The sequence below is a fragment of the Eschscholzia californica genome, unplaced genomic scaffold (assembly GCF_041429995.1).
Source record: "Eschscholzia californica isolate CP2 unplaced genomic scaffold, dmEscCali1.0.p SCAF_2, whole genome shotgun sequence".
NCBI classification, from domain to species: Eukaryota; Viridiplantae; Streptophyta; class Magnoliopsida; order Ranunculales; family Papaveraceae; genus Eschscholzia; species Eschscholzia californica.
Window position 1 is genome coordinate 61,906,818 of NW_028238309.1, and position 18,118 is coordinate 61,924,935.

At 36.9% G+C, this 18,118-nt stretch overlaps 1 protein-coding gene across 8 annotated transcripts; it reads right to left on the minus strand.

Annotated features, from left to right (window-relative positions):
• Window positions 1-140: 140 nt before the first annotated feature.
• Window positions 141-15,346, minus strand: LOC147559988 (protein NO VEIN-like). Of its 8 annotated transcripts, none has more exons than XM_086661974.1 (13): window positions 14,682-15,346; window positions 14,256-14,593; window positions 12,935-13,679; window positions 12,505-12,657; window positions 11,567-11,735; window positions 8,808-10,522; window positions 8,250-8,462; window positions 5,220-7,502; window positions 5,000-5,112; window positions 4,359-4,761; window positions 3,962-4,279; window positions 3,441-3,698; window positions 141-1,753 (listed from the first exon to the last, which is right to left on the minus strand). In XM_086661974.1, exons 1-13 carry the CDS (start codon window positions 15,177-15,179, stop codon window positions 635-637), a joined length of 8,325 nt encoding a protein of 2,774 aa, XP_086518100.1. In that variant the 5' UTR covers window positions 15,180-15,346; the 3' UTR covers window positions 141-634. The 8 variants fall into 8 exon arrangements, with proteins under 8 accessions (XP_086518100.1, XP_086518099.1, XP_086518105.1 ...); XM_086661973.1 differs by having other exon boundaries at window positions 5,000-5,115; XM_086661979.1 differs by having other exon boundaries at window positions 13,495-13,679; window positions 14,682-15,239.
• Between the last annotated feature and the right edge of the window lie 2,772 nt (window positions 15,347-18,118).

Genomic DNA, 18,118 nt, shown 5'->3' on the forward strand with positions numbered 1-18,118 from the left:
AAGAGTGTAGTATCAGAGTTTCAAACCAGTGCAATAACTGAAACAAAGGATCCAGCACAAGTTCACAAGAAACCCTAAATGATTGACCTGAAGTCTTCTTGCCCAATGATATGCTTTTGAATTGTTAAATAGAAGAGAACTTAAAGATTTGAAGTATATTCATAAAATTTGTTAACTGCAATTGAAACTTGTTGTAAGTTTCCAACCCTAATCCATGAAAAAGAAAATCCCTATTTCAGCTTCTATAAAAGATTTACATACTTTTACAACTTTGAAACTTGGGCTAATTATTTTACAAGTAAACTCACTATTGCTTCATTCATTTATGATAAATAAATTGGCAAAACTAAAGAAATCTATCCGGAAAGGAAGAGAGTATGACCTAATGCTGCAGTAAGTCCAGCACTATTTGAGCGTTAAATTTCGGAATTTCTCAGGCACCCTCCAGAAAGAACACAAGCAAGCGGATCAAGAATTTGGATTTCATTATCAAGGGGATCAATCCATATTCGATAACAGGTAATATAGTTCAGCGGCCCCAGCTTGCTGCCTGGCTTTCTCATGATTGTATGTATAGTTAGAGATTATAAGATCTCCCACAACAGACTCCAGAAAGAATCACTCTTCAAGGCGATTAAGAACCAGAAGATAACCTTTTCGGATTCCTTGACATCAGAACAGCTAACTGCAACATGCCTTGCTGGCACAGCTTCATCGGATTCTTCAAAACTGTTACTTTTGCATTCTTCACATCCATCAAAACAACATGCGCGACGCTATATGATTCGCCTTTTTCTACTGCAAATTGCCATTCCCTTGATGTAATTCTGAACCAATCCTTTTTCCCAGACTTGGTTGCTTTAACTTCAACATATTCTTTGCTTTCTTCATCTTTTCCAATAACAATATCGTACGGTAAACCCGTTTCTGTTTCTTTGTTTACCCAGTTAACCCTTTCGCCCCCCACCTTTTCAGTGAAGTACTTGAAAGCTATGAACTCTCCCAATCTCCCTGTAATAGCAGCTTGGTATTCATTTGGTGTGCCAAAAGAAAGCTGTTCTCTCTCACTAAATGGAACGAAATCGGGGTATGCAGGAACTTTCACTTGAACTGACTGATTCAGTACTTCAGAACTAGAACCACTTCTTTCCTTAGAAGAGGAAGTGCGTTGTTGACCTTGTGGAATTGTTTCCTGCAAAGACGCTGCCATCACTGCTACTGATTCATCTTGGATGTTCCAATCAACGCCAAGTCCAAGAGGAATCCCATGATCTTCTATATATGAGGCTCCGCCTTCAGCTATTTCCTTTTCGCAACTGTCACTAGGTGGTGGATCTCCAGCAAATCTTGTCCTTAAGTCATTTGCTCCAAAAAAGTTGAAGTCCGGTGCGGTTTTCCAATCTGCAGGAGGCCAATTCGTACTCGTCTCTGGTTTTCTTTTGAACCTTGGCTGGCTATGTTCATCAACCGTAAGTGAGGAAGACGTCGGTTGTGAAATCTCGGAATCTTCTTCAGCCAATGAAGGTGATGAAAGACACCAAAGAGGTTCGCTGTCAGGAAGTTTTGGGATCTTCTGACTGTTTAGAATGAAAAATTCGGTTTGATCCTCAGTGGAGCCTGATTCAGCCATAGTTGCGATCATATAAAGGAAATTTGCAAGGTGTAACTCAGGCGTCCCATTGAAGAAAAGCCGAGACAGTTCCAAGAATAAGGAGTGCGAATCCAACTCCCGTTTCACATATAAGATATTTTCCTGCAACGAATAAAAGTGATTACTAACTTCTTTACAGGATTAAACAACACGTATAGGGAGAAGTGCTACATGTACAATTGTTTCGTTTACAACGGGTTAAATATGTTACGATACCAAGTTACCAACCCCTTGGGTTGAGCTGGGTTGGTGCACTTAAAACAGCTAGCATTAAAAAGTTGTTAACCCTTAGTAAATGCTTTGGTTGTACAAATAGACTTTTAGATCGTATTTTGTATATTCCACAATGGAGATATGAGTTCTCAAAAACAATGGCAACTGCAAAAGAAGAAAACGTAATCTTTCAGCAATACAAAACGTTTTAAATGACGTTTACAGTTGCAAGTTTTCTTCCGAGTTAGTTAAGCACTGACAATCGGATCTCTATACATTGAGATAATGCGTGTCCACTGGAAGAATTTGACGATAAAATTCTAAAAAGGGTGCCAAACTGGACTGTAAGCTACGATGTCCACATGAATGAAACATGTAAAATTCTACAATAGCCTGCTAATTCAATCTGATGTTTGTTATGTTTAAGGCTAAAAATATCTTTTGAGGTGCCCCACAAAAGGTAGTTAAGAGGCTTTGTGAGATATCTACAAGTAATACTCATCTCCCACATTTCACCAAGAGGATAACATGCATATTGCAAAAGCCCCGGTAACTTAATAATCTTCTGAAGTGCAAAAAGTGGGATGCACACTGCAACTAGAATGTGCAAACCATGGTTTGAAATTTGGATAATGTTTAGGCCTCGACGCCCACCTCAAGCAGAGGCAGTATGCTTTCTCCCCGAGGCGTACGCATCTAGAGAAAAACAAAACTCAAATGCATCGTTTAAATTTATGCAACTTAAAAAGTAACAACATTTATATTTCTTCTTTTGTTAAACATTATTTAAGTTTGTGAAAAATACCATATTATCTAATTTTCTTACATAAATGTGGTATCATACTTTTCCTGAAAGAATTCGTGTACGCCTTTGGCGAATAGAGGCACGCGCCTCAAGGCCGCGCTTCGCGTTTTCGAAGAAAACCGCCTCGAGGCGGAAAACATTTTCTTTAACATTGTGTTCAAACAAAAACATATGCTTAAAATATGTATGATCAACTAAACATAGACTTGGGCTATGTAAGTACATAATGAATATGCAACACCAGTACAAGCACCGATATCCGACACTCGTACTAGGTGCCAGACACAAGAGTGGTAAAAATGATAAAGTGAGGCTGGGGTCAGAACATTGAGCATTTATCTTTCCTAGTATTGGTTATTACATCCTTTGTTTTAAATTTGAATCAACTTTGCTATACATATATATATATATACATATATATATATATATATATATGTATATATATATATATACGGAAGCCATTGACTGACACCTATATGCGTACAACCTAAACATGACATGGGCAGGTACCACTAAATTGTTGAAGACGGAATAGGGCGTTTGTCTGTTGATCAAAAATTACTCGCAAGGAAGGAGTAGTTGGAAGCTATTACATTACTTCGGTTATGTATATATATAGACACATATATGTGTTTGTGTGTGTGTAATTATGTAGTATTGCTAGAACCATTGAAGTTAACAAATACAGGATGCTAGAGCCCATCTTTAAGCAGGAGAGAGAAACCTAAGTCTACGCACAAACAGAATGAGGTACATTTTAAGCTGACATACCTGCAGAAGACAGCTGCATTCTGTCCGCTTATTGGATGTATTGCTAGAACCCTTCAATGCATACCTATAAAATAGTTTTTCAACCACGATAACTTGTAGGCTACTCAGCTTTTCAAATCCAGACTGTTTGAGTTGAAAATATTTGTCCAGATGCAATTTGTTCATATAGCGTTGTGCAAAAGGAAGAACCCAGTCCACCAATGAAACTTTATCTTTATTGTCTACGACACCATAAAATATTGGTTCGCGAGTTATGACCTACACGAAAGAAAAATCTGTACGTTGAAGTCCTTATATGTGGAGGCAGAGGACCACATTCATAATATATCAAGTAAGAGAAAGGTAACAATGTTTTAATACATTTAAACGTGATCAGTGCTATGTTTGATATCATGACATATCCCCAATATATCATAATATATCAAGCAAGAGAAAGGTAAGAACATCACGCCCTACCATACGCCACTTAGATTAATGTGTTAATTGCACAAGGGATGCCTTTTTGGAGCAATAAGTATTACCTCTGAAAGAGAACGAACTCCAATTGTTTCCATGAGCCTAGAAACCTTTGCTGGGAGCATTTCTCTGTCATCTTTACTGAGCTCCCCGAAGTACAAGAAACTAATATTGTCTGAATTCTTGAATTGCTTTCTTAGTTCCTCGTCATTACACCAACAAACAAGACCAAATTTTGGGTGGAGCGAGACCCATTTATCTACTGTAGTCGGAAGCACTTTATGTTCCAATTTCTGAAGAAATTCTTTAAAATAAATAGCATCATCTGACCCCACTAAACCAGAATTTATATCATCAGCCAACTTCAAAATAACTTGAAAAACCTGATACATAAAATAAATTACTCAGATTAAGCTCAACTTCAACAATATACAATCTGACTTGCTATAGAGATTGACTTACTGTATTTGCTGCCTGTGAAGACGATCCAACTTTAGACAACTGCAACAGAATCTGAATGTAATTTCTAAATGAGGGCATCTCATGTACCCCACATTTGTTCACGAAGAAGTCATGAAGACCAGGATACACTTGTGCCAGCGTGTTGCTTAGGTGGCAATTAGTCTCGTTCACTGATCCAGACTTGAGGAGCAGTTCTTTTACCAAGTCCACCGAACCAGTTGGGTCATGCCAGTAGACTTCATCTCGAGACAAAAACATGCCGCTTACCGCATCGTCACGTCTGGAGATACTATCAAATGGAACAAATATAGAAGACCTTGAACTAAACTCTTCGGTTATTTTTGACTTCAAATTATCTACTCCATCCCAAATGAATGAATAAAAATTCGACATATGCGCAATGCTGCCACAAATAAAAAAAAAATACTATTATTAACAAATAACGTTGATTATCTGAGGGAAGATGAAAAGTTTGATGTTTAAAAATGGTGTAGTGTTCATTATATTAACTTGAGAACTAGCAAATACTCTACCATTTCCATATTAGATAACTTCCAATTTGGTTCAGCTGCATATACTAAGGTTTTGTATTATCTGGTGTCAACTCCAAACATATACACAAAGACTAGATGCATCTATACCTGGTTCTGAAAGGTGCCCCCAATTTTCTCCAGACTTCAAGAATTTTCAGAGCATCGTCAAGGGTAACTTGAGCCTTAAAACCCATGTCAGTTACAAATTTTCTGCTCCTCACCTGCTTCAATGGGAATGTTTTACACCTCAAAGTATCAAGGCAAATGAGTTTTTGCACTGGCAAATCATAATTTCAAGGTTCCAATGACGCGAATGTAACAAACTGACCTGTGGCACAGAATATGGCGCAAAAGCTCCTATCAGAGACCGAACTGCTTCACAATCATGAAATACATCTTTTGGATAGTGAAGCTCTTGATCGACACTTGATACTATCCACTGGACATCATGAATGCTCCTTATAACAGAGGACCTGATTAGCTTACCATCTTCGATGGATTTCGAAACACAGCAAGCTGTAACCTTCGAACTGAAACAATCATCCCACAGTTCATCAAGAACTTGCAAAAGATATTTACATTTTCCTTGATCGTTTTGTGCGGATAAAGAAGCAAGTAGACTGGCCAACTCAGGGGAATCCCAATCTTTAATTACTAAATCAGGGGAAATAAGATTTTGATCATGCATAATATCTTTTAAAATAGTACTAGATGCATTAGCTATGTTCTTCTCGACCTGTTTTATTTGCACAAAATCAGTAATACCAAGTTCCTGGAAAAATTCTCTCCACTTTGCCAGACCAAATAAAAAAGGGTTCTTGATGCTTGTACGCTTCAAATAAATGATGTCAATTTCAATCCATTTAGAATCCATTGCACCACTTAACTTTGTCATATCAACTGGATTTCCAAACTCCTTACTGAAATGAATGGGCACCTCAACCGGTCTTCTATAACCATGATTTGTCAAGATGAAAGCTTTGTTTCGTAGTTCATACATTATGCGCTCTCTTTCAACACAACATCTTGGGCAATTAGACTGAAGATGGAGCATTATGAATGATAGATACTCTATCATCAAATTCTCACTTCTATTTTTCACCATATCATCGGAAATTGCTGGTAAGATGTGCACCATAACAATGTCATGTGCCGACAATCGTTGAATACCTATTCGAGCAAGTAGCCTTACGCAGTTGTCTATCGGCGTGTCTCCCTCACAATTGTTATTATTTGCACCAGACAAAGTTAGAAGATCAGAACTTACAGTCCGTAGTTTTGCATACAAACTAGGAAAAGCATCTAGACCATTTAGACCTTCAAACGCGCTATTAAACGAATCAGAAGGTAACCAAATCGTACCCTCAGCCACTGAACTATATGTACCATCTGAAAGTGGAATGAAGGGTATATGTCTAAGTTTCTTATTAAGCTCTGAATCTACATCAATAATTAAGTTTGATGATCCAGAAGTACGCCCCACCAACATTATATAAATCTCACTAAGACAGGAAGCTAACCAATCCAGTCCCATTGATTTCATACCACCATCGTTCGCATTACATATGGATGAAATAATGTCAACTAAGATTTTAGGTCCATAGTCTCGGACTCCTAAAGCTTTTGCTAGAGGATCAGATAAAACAATATCCTTATTCAAGTAACCAAGACCAAGATGTTGCATGAGTAGGCTTCCACTCAGAAGATTACGAGCGGGTTCATCCCAACCTCTTAGGACCTGGCAAGGAGGAACCCATTCATTGTTGTGCCCTTCTAGAAGCATACAGTTTGAAACACGGAGTTTAGAGATAATCATTCGGGGGAGATGAGAAAAAAATCCATGAACTTCCCCAACCAGTGGAACAAAACTCATGTAGGCAACCACAGCTTTTCCTGGACTTTCCCGAAAGCAAGGAAGTGCACAAAAGGAATTTTGTGCACTGACAAACAAACTTGGTAACTCCGAGAGCAACCACTGGTTCCAAGCACTGTCCTCATGAACTTCTTCTCTAGATGAAGGAAGAACAAAATCTCCCTGAAGAATAAATTTCAGACCATATGTTCTTAGAGGAAGAAAAGCAAAGACAGGTTGCTGCTCTGTATGAGGTATATATTCTCCATTAGACGACTCTTCTAGGGTGAAGGCTATAGCAATTTCTGTATTTTGAACCTCAGGCCGAAGGGCACTGGCTTGCAACTTCTGTGAGGCTACAAGCCAACTCATTTTTTCTTTCCCATGAGAAACCTTTACAATGCCATTACCTAAAGTTTCTCTCCTCATAACAACACAATCATTAGTGAGCATGTTCTTAAACTTTATACACCGAAGGCGATGAAGAAACAATAACAAGGACGGGTGCAAATCTGAAAATTTAGAGATGATAGTACTCAGTCCTGTTCCTTCAGTTAATGTAGACTTGAAAGGAAGAACAATGCAAGTCTTCCACCTGATTTTATCAATTTGATCTCTGACTTCAGCAGGAATCAATCTCCCATACAAGTCAATGTCACAAGGAGACACAATTGTCGGCAAAACAAAACCAATCTGACCCTCACTTATATCAAACTTGACATGGAACCCATTGGAATGAATCTCTGGAGCATCCGTTACCTGAAAGGTGGAAAAAACATAATCCACCATGCAATTCAGTAATGATCTTCCTGGCCAAATTTATAAGAAATTAGAGAACTGGCGTCTCCTTAGATTGACATCGAGATGTACCAGATGCTTTGATTTAGTAAACTAGAAAACAAGCCATACTAATTTGACATGGAGGCGTCATTAGAGAAGTATAGTGTACCTGACAAGATTAACCTTACCAATCATTCTTGAGACTACCAATGCCACAACTCTATTTAATTCTTTATAAATGTAAATCATGAGTTGTACTTGTGGAGAAAACTTTAATGAGGATCCACTACCAGCAACAGCATTTAAAAGGGTTACAGGTTTAACGACTGGCAACATAAGGAGACTATCTATAATGACAAAAAAAAAAAAAAATCACTTGCTAGGTGGTCACGACTGGTAACAGTTCCTGCCTTCATATTTTTTTAGGAAAATGCATAGTTCCAGATGATATCTCAACCAAACTCTCATAGGTGTTGCTTTTTAGCATTCCTCCATAACTATAAATAAACAAGAAAATCTCGGAATCGCAGCTTCAGGTGTCCGACATGAGTAATAAAACCTATATGACTAGCTGATGCTAATAAGAAGTGTTGCTTAAGAATTCACAAATAAAAGTAGATTAGAAAGAAGTGCAAGTGCACGTTACACAGAAAACAGGAATTTGAGAAAAGAACTAAAGAAAAAAAGCAAAACAAATATTTAGCCAAAGATGCTGTTTAAACCCACCCGAAATACGGATTTGAAGCCGATGCCTTTCTGCCCTATATATCCACCACTTGATCCTCTTTTTGTTGAATTCCCAACATCACAAAGCGCTCTAATGTTTTTAGCGGAAAATCCCTGCTCATTGTTTAGAACAACAATGCCAGCAGGCTGAAGAATGAACACCAGAGTTGGTTCCACACTTTCAGGGTAAATATTATCATCTGCGTTCTGAACCTGTAGAAAAATCCCAAGAGCCAACAATATTAAGATAGTGTTCCGCAACCAGAAGCTTGTAGAATAGGAAGCGTTAAAGGTAACAGAAGCTTCTACTGTAAACGACTGAGAATCTTCAAGCAAGTAAATTTGTTCTGTTTGGGTGTACCCAGACAGTTACTGAAACAAATTAACATCAAAAAGTTGACAACAGAATGAGTACATATTCTTGTGAGCTAGATAATACTGGAATATGGTACACCAAAGTTGTCGGATTAATAAATACATGATTTCAGTTTCCAGTTTTATCCTCATGCGAAATAGGTACTTATATCAGCGATTTAATAGAACATAATATGCACTCACCAGCTCAAGAAGAAAATGTGAATCCTGAGAGTACAGCTCTTGTGAAAGACAGTGGAGTGCTCTACCCAAGCGAGCATGTTGCTTCTTCAGCATGCTGGTCTCAGCATGTGTAAGAGATGGCACTAGGCCAAATTCCTCGTGCCTGATAGATTCAACAATAAGGGCAGGTTCCTGATCCTCATCATGTGTAAATGGAGCGTGTACACAGCAGTCATCACTCCCTTTGTCAGAAACATCCTCCTTTGCAAGACTAACTTCAGTATGTAATTGATCAGCTCCTCCTTCCTCAACCTTGACTACCATATTACCATGGGAAGTGAGTTGATTCAGTGATGGTTCTGGTGCATCAATTTCCTCTAAGTTAGATCCAGGAGGTGAGGATTTACTATTTGAGTTTCCAAGGGGTACGGGGAAGTCTTTGGCAGGTCTAGAACTAAATGTACGGTAATCAGCAATCCACTCTAATATACCAAGAGACAATCCAATTTCGTGAATCATCATACGCTGATTGATTTGGCTACATTCACGTAAGATAGCTGAAGGAGCATCATTTGTAAAAGGCCTCAATCCATAAAGAAATATATCAGCAGCCAAAGTACAAAATTCTGAAGGAAGGTAACCAAGACAATCAAGAACGAACTTTGATGCAACAGGAATTGCTTTATCTACTCCATGTCGATGTCCACCTAAGTTTTGTTCTCCTCCCTGCATTTTAATGTCCCAACTATTTCTTACTTCTCCTAAGTCCAAAGAATTTTTTAGAATGACTTCAATTGCTTGATGTGCATGGCACTTCAGAAGAGAGAAATTCTTGTCCGCTCCAAAATCAGGAAGTAAGGATAGCAATTTTGCCGCTGTTTCAAGGGGAGACCCACGCAATGCAGCTTCCAAAAAGTCACTTATAGTCACAGCACGGTTGATTCGCAGTATTTTCCCGTCTCTAGTCACAATACAAAGCAGATCTTCAGTGTGAACTTCATTTAACAACCATGGCAAAAGAGGTCCAAGTGATGGAGCAAACACAACGTCCCAATGAGACCACGATTGAAGATCTGATAACATAGGAGCTCTAAGCAGGCAGTCCATTGCGTCCTTAGCCAAAAACGATCCAAAAGATCCAGCTCCCTCACTTAAATTAGCTCCCCATCCGATGTTTTCCCCAAGGTGATGCTTAGTTGGAGTAGGTGTTTTTACATACCAAGACCTCAACAAAGTTGCAGAAAACAAGACAGAGCGGGATAAGTTACTATTCTCCTGCTTCAAAATTTCAGACAGATCTTCAAAAGAGGCATTGTCATCACCACCTACTTGCAAGCTTAATATCGGAAATTGCCTCTTCAATAGCAAAGTAATGTGGTGCTTCGATATTGCATCATTCACCCACAAGACATTTGCGGCTTGGGATAGCAAAACTACCACCTGCTCCCTGGACACTGAGACTTCCAAAAGGGATTTCCCACCCGCATCTCCATTAAAACTTCCACACAATTCATTAGGAAGCCGGGAACAATTTTCATGTAAGAAATTCAAGAAATTACCACAACCCAAGGAACCAAATTCTCTAACAGAAAACTGCTCTGTCAACCATATTTCACAATCACGTAACCTTCTCAGGCATATAAGTTGGTTCTCTAGCCAGGATTTCCCTTCTCTTGCGCAACAATTGTTTTCAACATACTCAGTAACTTTCTCTAGAATATCATCAACAGTGGCACCTGCAGTTTATTCAGATAAAATTCAAAAAAGATATGCTAGACACATGCAAAACATGGGGAAAAGCAAAGATGCCCGTGGAGCACAGGATATTTCACTTGTGTTTCCGTTCATTACACGTGAACTAGTAAACAAATAAGCTTTACCTAAAAAGTACGGAATTAGTAAAGCATGTGTTCATGTCCTCAATTGTAACGCATATTTAAAATTACTAACCGATACAGTTTATATAGAGGTTATAGGTGATGTGAACTGTGAAGCCCAACGATGGACCCCGTGGAAACAGTTACCAACATCAATAAGTTACTACTTTCTTTCTTCAGTCGCTTATTTTCATTGTTGTTAGATAAATAAGTTAATTCTATTATTTTAATAGGTTCCCCTATTTTAATTAGGTTTATCTATTTTGTTAGGACATTATTTTAGTACTTCCACGATAATAAATCGACAGTACATTCAGAGGTCATAAGTTAATTTTTTTTTTAGGTCTAAAAATAGACACCCAGGGATGGTACTGTTTCAGGTAGCTACTTGTAAGAGTTTTAGTGGAGTCCTCTGTGGTAGTTACCTATATTAGGAGCTCGTGTCATGAATTTTATTTGCTACATTGATTGAATATCTCTTGTCTCGATTTTAACTATAGAAATCTAGTAAGAACTTGATCCAAAAATTCATTTTATAATTTATAATGATGTAACCGCTGAAGCTTCCTTCAACAAACTACATAAAATATATCCCTTTTAAACTGATAAGTGATGTATGTTAAATTGTTAATTGATTTATGTCTTGATTTTATCAACTCATCTTTCGCATACTTCTTTAGCAGAATAAGTGGAGAACGGAAATATACGACAAATAATATTTTCATCGACATAACAATTAAATGCAAACTCTGTTACCTCTTCAACTAAGAAATAAAACGAAAGCACCTACGACTACAGACATCTTACAGAGTTACAGTCATGTCATGTGTCGGACCACATCCCCCGAATACCACGAAATATCATCAAAATGTCAAACCACTGCCTCGGGTAAAAGGGACTCACTGTATTCATTTTGAGAAGAGCGCTCATTGAGTCTCTTAATTGGCAGATCAACATCAATTGTTTCAACTTCAGTGGAAGGAACAGAACCTGGAGAGATGCATCCATCTTGACCTATAGTTTGAAAAGTATCATAAAGATTGTCCCACATTCCACATTTAATGGACTTAATCTGCAACAATAAAAAAGTTCAAATTAGCTATTGGCTTTACAGTCATGCTATCCCTCTTCCTCTTTCCTTACCTGTTGATTTCTTCTTTTTATCTTCTTCCTAGAATTCTCTTAAATTCCTAAGTAACAAAAGAAAAAAGAAGTGCTTTACAGCTTGAACCGAGTGACTCACAGAGTCAAGTGACTTGATAATCCGCCCACACATTTTCAAACCATCAAGCTACTTGCCATTTCATAACTCGGGGTTTGATTTGGCTCGAGACACCCCTGAGCCAGAGCAGCTCACCTAGATGCGATCGCTCTACTTGGATTTGAAATAACACACAAAAGCATAAAAAAGAACGCTAACTCCAAAACAACCAAAAGAGTGGCTTTAGGATTGTCAAGTTGGCATACTAATAAGTTGTTGCTTATGTATAACAACTATGACAATACACGAAACTAGGGAATTGATCAAGGCTGAACAGAGAAGAGTTAGCCATCACATCCTCACCTTGCCCATCCGAAAGTGAGGATTGGTAGGGTGGCAAAACCACTATAGGAAACGGAGCGTGACTGGAATCCAGTATTTTCGTACTTCCAACTTCTCATTACTTTATTAAATTTCAAAACGCATGCATATTTAACTACAAGCCCAAAGTCACGGCTAGAAAACTCATGTACAAGAACTTTCTGAATTTCATAATCCTTAATCTCAAGAAACGTATGCTATTTCCGCAAGAAGATGTAATCATAAATCATAAAAGGAGGGAAAACACGAACAGACTCACAGCAATATTTATTACACCAATAAATGGGTACGATGAAAGGATAGAGTTTATCTTCCTTTTCCTCTTCCGCCGCCCTTGAAAAACCTTTATTTTTGGTTTGTTTCTTACTTCACTTTCATGCGTAGCATAGAAGTCGACCATTCTTTTGCAAACCTATAGAAAAAATGTCCAATTAGATACAACATGACATCTTTGCGACTGCAGGCTTTGAAAGTGTATATAGAGATGTATTCTTTGCCTACTGAATGTATTACAAAAACTATTCCAATCTCAAAAAGAAAATCAAACTACAAATAGTGGGGGAACAAAACCTAGTAAAGTATTGAAGTAGAGATCAGTGATCAAGATAGAGAGCAATTATTGTTGATAATTTACAGCGAAAAATGATATCCATGAGAAAGCAATCCCCTTGAAGAAAAACCAAGCATACCTCGATAACCGAATGAACTCGACATGTATCCTTCCAGGTAGTTATGAACCTATCCATCTCTATATCATCAAGTAATATGTCATACCTCACACCTTGATTAGCATTATTTCTCAATTGAGTTTTAGTTTCATCTGATTCTTTATTATCGTTCAGTTGAAGGAGATTCCTACGAACCACACTTAAATCTGCCTTGTTTGTTTTAGGAAATTTGCAAGAAACTGCTTCTTTTTCTTGGCTATAGTATTTACGTTTTTTCCTAGATGACATTTTACTTGCATTACGACTTAAGGCACCAGTAGCAGGGGACATTGCATCAGTTTCTGCTTTTAGTCCAAGACGATTCATCTCTTCTAGAGGAGATGGATAAGGGCAGCTTGTCACATATTTATTTACAAGTTTTCCATCGTTAGCTGAAATATCACGACCATTCAAGAACTTCTTATCCTTGCACTCAATATTATCATCAGAATCAGCATCATCATTTTCATCCTCTAAATTTGATGAAATAAATCTAGCGTGCTTATTATTTGAGCTACCATTAATAGGAGAAAACGCCTCACCACGCTGTAATATACTGCTGAAACGTTCGTCCAGCACCTTTTTCTGGGAATCAATAGGTGGAGGTTTTGAAACCTTTTCCTCCTTCATGTCTTGCTTGCTAGAATTCTGTTCCACTGCCGGCTGATAGTTCTTTAGAGTGGACTCTTCTGCTCTTTTGGATTCTTGGATACAACTTAAATGATGACTATGCAAAAAGATTAGAACAGAAGTCAGATCTCGGCGGCAGAATAAATCTAACATCGGTGATGAAAAAGTCCATTTCTTTCTAGTCTCACTAGATTATAGCACACAAAACCTAACAAATTTTATGTCTACACAAAGTTCTGGTGGTGGTGGCAGACTCAAAACCACAACCATCAATAGTTTTGTCACGTATAATATTATAATCATAGAATCGGTACTACTACATAAAAGAAGCCCATTCCACAGTTGAATTCCCAGAAGAAGATAACCAGCAACCGAGTCGTAAGGAACATATATTCTCTATGAACCATTTCAATGTACACATTTGAAATATTTTTAAGCACTAACCACACATCTTTCATTTGAAGTACAACTATTTTCAGTATATCAAGATAAGACCATCAGTTGATCACTAACATCAAGAAGAAATACTATTAAGATATGACAACAATCATAATATTTTCTACAGAAATATGTCCAAATGAGAACCTTTCGGCTCATAGTTGACATAAACATGATATCTTGCTTTTCCAGAATAATCAAGTTACAATTTACTAATAATTGAATGAGAACATACCCTAAGCTCGTTATTCGCACTCCGAGCTTTTCTTTAACAGCAAAAGATTCTTTATTTGCTAGATACTGCAAGAATCCCTTAGTCTTCATGCGTTTACGTCTAGAGGGACCTATAACTTCACTAAGGCGAGATATTATATCCTCGCTTGTTATTTTATGAACTTCTGTTGTATTTGATGGAATAGAAAAATAATGTATAACAAGTGGATGTTTAAGTAAAGGTCCCAACTTGAGCTCTTCAAACTTGTCAATACCCTCATTCTTGCAAATGGCTAAATTCAATTCATACAAAGTTGTGATTTTCCGAGAACCCACGAAGCAATGGATAAATGAATTGACCTAACGATCAAATATATGCAACTCAGATAAACAAATTGAAAGGGAAAAAGAACAAATCAAGAATTACTATATTATGCAAAGGCTATACCTTTCCTTCAATGACCATGAGACTGTACAAAGAGGGAACTTGCTGCATACGAAAAGCTAATGAACTCCATGAATCAACTTGCAGAGATAAAATAGCAGATTCAGATACACTCCATGCTGAAACAGTTCCTCCAGTGGATACGAGATTATTATGTGCCTTAATTACAGCACTTTCGATGCTATCAAGGGAAGGATTGGGTTTTGGAGGTATATTGATGCTGGGGGGTTGTTCAATAGATAAATTAGGGATTGGAGGGTTTGACAAAGAAGGGTTTTGTGGGATTGGAAGAGAAGGGTTTTGTGGAATTGAGAAAGAAGGGTTTTGTGGGATTGGAAAAGAAGGGTTTTGGAAATAAAGATTAGGGTTTGGAAGATCATGGTGATGAAACTGTTGAATTTGTGGGTGAGATAGTGATCCTGGAGGTGGCGGCTGAGATCCTGGAGGTGGCGGCTGAGGTCGAGCACCACCGGGAGGACGGTGGTGGTGGTGATCGTGCATGGTAAGAGAGGAGGCGAAAAATAGCGGGAAAGAAAGTTGGGCTGCGCTGGATACCTTTATAATTTGAGACTTCTATCACATTTTATGTGAAAGATTTAATAAAAAAGGTAGGATATCGACTTGTTTAGGCAGAGGAGAGTACAGAGAAGAAATAATTTTTATTCCATAACAATTGTTGATTACAACCGAAATATATAGTGTCTCACAGTCACTCATGACCGGCCCTGGGCCCAAAACAGGCAAAGCCTTGCTTTGGGCCCCAACATTTAAGGGCCCCCAAATTTTGTTTTATAAAGGAAAGAATTGGGACTAAGTGGTTAAGGAACAGATTTTAAGGGCCACACCAGCTAAAGGATGGGCCTCATAATTCTCACACTTTAATTTTTGTGGGGGCCACATTAACGAAAACAAAAACAGACACATGAGTAACTTATATTTTCTCTCTCAATGGCCCTCATCTTCACGTTAGAGATCCCTCTTCCTAAAAGGAATGACAAAAGTAAAATCTCACCTCTTCACCCCAACGGCCCAACCAGACCGGACCATTATAATTCTGGGTACTTCTCATTTTTTTCATCTCTAATCTATGCGCCCATTATAATTATTTTATCATTATTTGTGATAATATGATACTATTCATGACGCTTATTCGTGAATTATTTGATTGATTCATGTAATTCTTTTGCTATTACTGGTAGACAATTTTAATACTAAACTTTCTATCGGCTATCTTTTTTTTTGTCATTATCATTTCTTTGGATTTCCATTTGCTTACATGATTGCTAAATTTAATAAGCACGATTTGCTTACATGATTGATTCATGTAATTCTTTTATTGTTGTTTTTCTTTTCGAGAAATTGACTACCGTATACATTAGTCGTTACAAGGCATTGATACATCATGAAGATGTACTAAGTACGATAATCACTTAAGTTAAACTAATAATGAAAGATGTTTAAAGCTCAACAACATGAAAAAGGCCAAAAGTCCGACAAGCTAATTATATTGTTTACACCTTCAATAACTCAAGTTCAATAACCATGGATTCCACCATTCGTGGGAATTGAACCTCAAACGTCCAGGTTTTTGGAGTTTATGTCAACACTTTATACCACTTGGGCAACCAAGTGTTGACTAATATCATTATTGTTATAACGATCAATCGACACTATCATTTGTATTTTAATTATTGTTCTTCTTTTTCCTTATTATTACCGTGTTATTTGTTTTTGTATAGAACTTTGAAGATCAATACTGATTTCAACAAGAGTTAGAAAATATGTTTGGATTGCGGAAAAAAAAATTAGTTCAATCGCAATTTGATGCCCTCGATAAATCTATCAAACACAATTGAGAAAGAAAATTTTGAAAATTTTGATTGCTTATCAACAATAGATGCGCATCTAAAAAATATAAGAACACATATTTATGGTACTTATAATAATTATAGGGTAAATACAATCTTTTAATTGTATATAGTATAGGGCCACATTTCTGAAGTTCGCTTCGGGCCACTAAAATGTCAGGACCGGCCCTGCAGTCACTCTATTAGGTAAGAAAACTAATTAAGATATCCTCTCAATATTATTATATATCTTTTATAAATACAATAGAAAACAATATATTTGAAAGATATATAAATAATATCATGCTAAGTCTTCATCATCTAACGGTAGATGTGGTTGATGTCTTCAAGATCCAATGGTATATATTAATCTCATTTACATCCCCACTCAAGCTAAGCTGGTCGTTAGACTTGTATAGCTTGCCATGTAAATTATATTTCTTGCAATTTGTCAAGTCTTCTTCAAAGTTTACTTCTTGTCTTTAAACCTTTTTTTTGAAATAGTAGATGCAGATTTCTTTATATGGCCATGACAAAAGAAGTGGAAAACCAGAGCTAGATCAACTTTTTTTTAGCCCAATTTCTCCCTTCGTTGTTAGAAAGAAAATCGAATTAGAAGAAAATAAATAGAAGATATGAGCTAGGCCTTGAGTTCAGAAAATCTTAGTCAAGCTATTTTTGTTTTGTTGAGAAAATGAGAGAGAAAGAGGATTTCAGCGAGAAAGCAATGAGGTCGTTGAAAACCCCACGAGAGAGATAAAGTTATATGGATTAATCAAATTCTATTTATTTATTTATTTTTAGAAAATGAGAGAAAGGGGATTTCAGCGAGAAGCAGTGATGTCGTTGAAAACCCCATGAAAGAGATGAGTCATGCGGATTAGTAAAAGAGATAATATGAAGATCTAAGAAAATTGTAACTGTAGAAAAGAAGCCAGTTACTATAATGAGATTGAAGAGAAAGAAAAATTTGGAAGAATTTGATTCAATTTACCTCAATTAAGATCAATCATTGAAAATTGAATTCACGCATTCACTACAGAGCAAGAAAATAAAGTAAAAAGTGAGAGATTTGAGAAAGGAAGGATTAAGGTAGTTAGGAGTAATCAAGGTTTTGATGTTCATAAATATTTATGAATTTAGTTGACAGAAGAGATCAAATTGTTGACACATGCATGAAAAGAGTAACTTTGTAATGTAAGACATCCAAAACTCGTTCTCTCTTTCTCCTTTAGATCTTAAACATTTTTCTACTATGAAAAAGTAGGAACAATTCTAGATCAAGAAGTTTATTATTTTTTTAAACAATATGATCGAAACTATACTCGTTTGAGTTTTCTAGGCTCAGATACCATGATAGAATTAGAGAGAAGAAATAATTCTTATTCCATAACAATTGTTGATTACAACCGAAATATATAGTGTCTCACAGTCACTCTATTAGGTAAGAAGACTAATTAAGATATCCTTTCAGTATTACTATATATCTTTTATAAATACAATAGAAAACAATATATTTGAAAGATATATAAATAATATCATGCTAAGTCTTCATCATCTAACGGTAGATGTGGTTGATGTATTCAAGATCCA

Coding starts and splice junctions, on each gene's coding strand:
- LOC147559988 (XM_086661973.1), bottom strand. CDS start 15,179: ATGCACGATCACCACCACCACCGTCCTCCCGGTGGTGCTCGACCTCAG. Junction 12,658..12,934: donor GAGTTCATTCGGTTATCGAG/GTATGCTTGGTT, acceptor TTTTTTCTATAG/GTTTGCAAAAGAATGGTCGA. Junction 1,754..3,440: donor AATGCAGCTGTCTTCTGCAG/GTATGTCAGCTT, acceptor TATTCGTTGCAG/GAAAATATCTTATATGTGAA.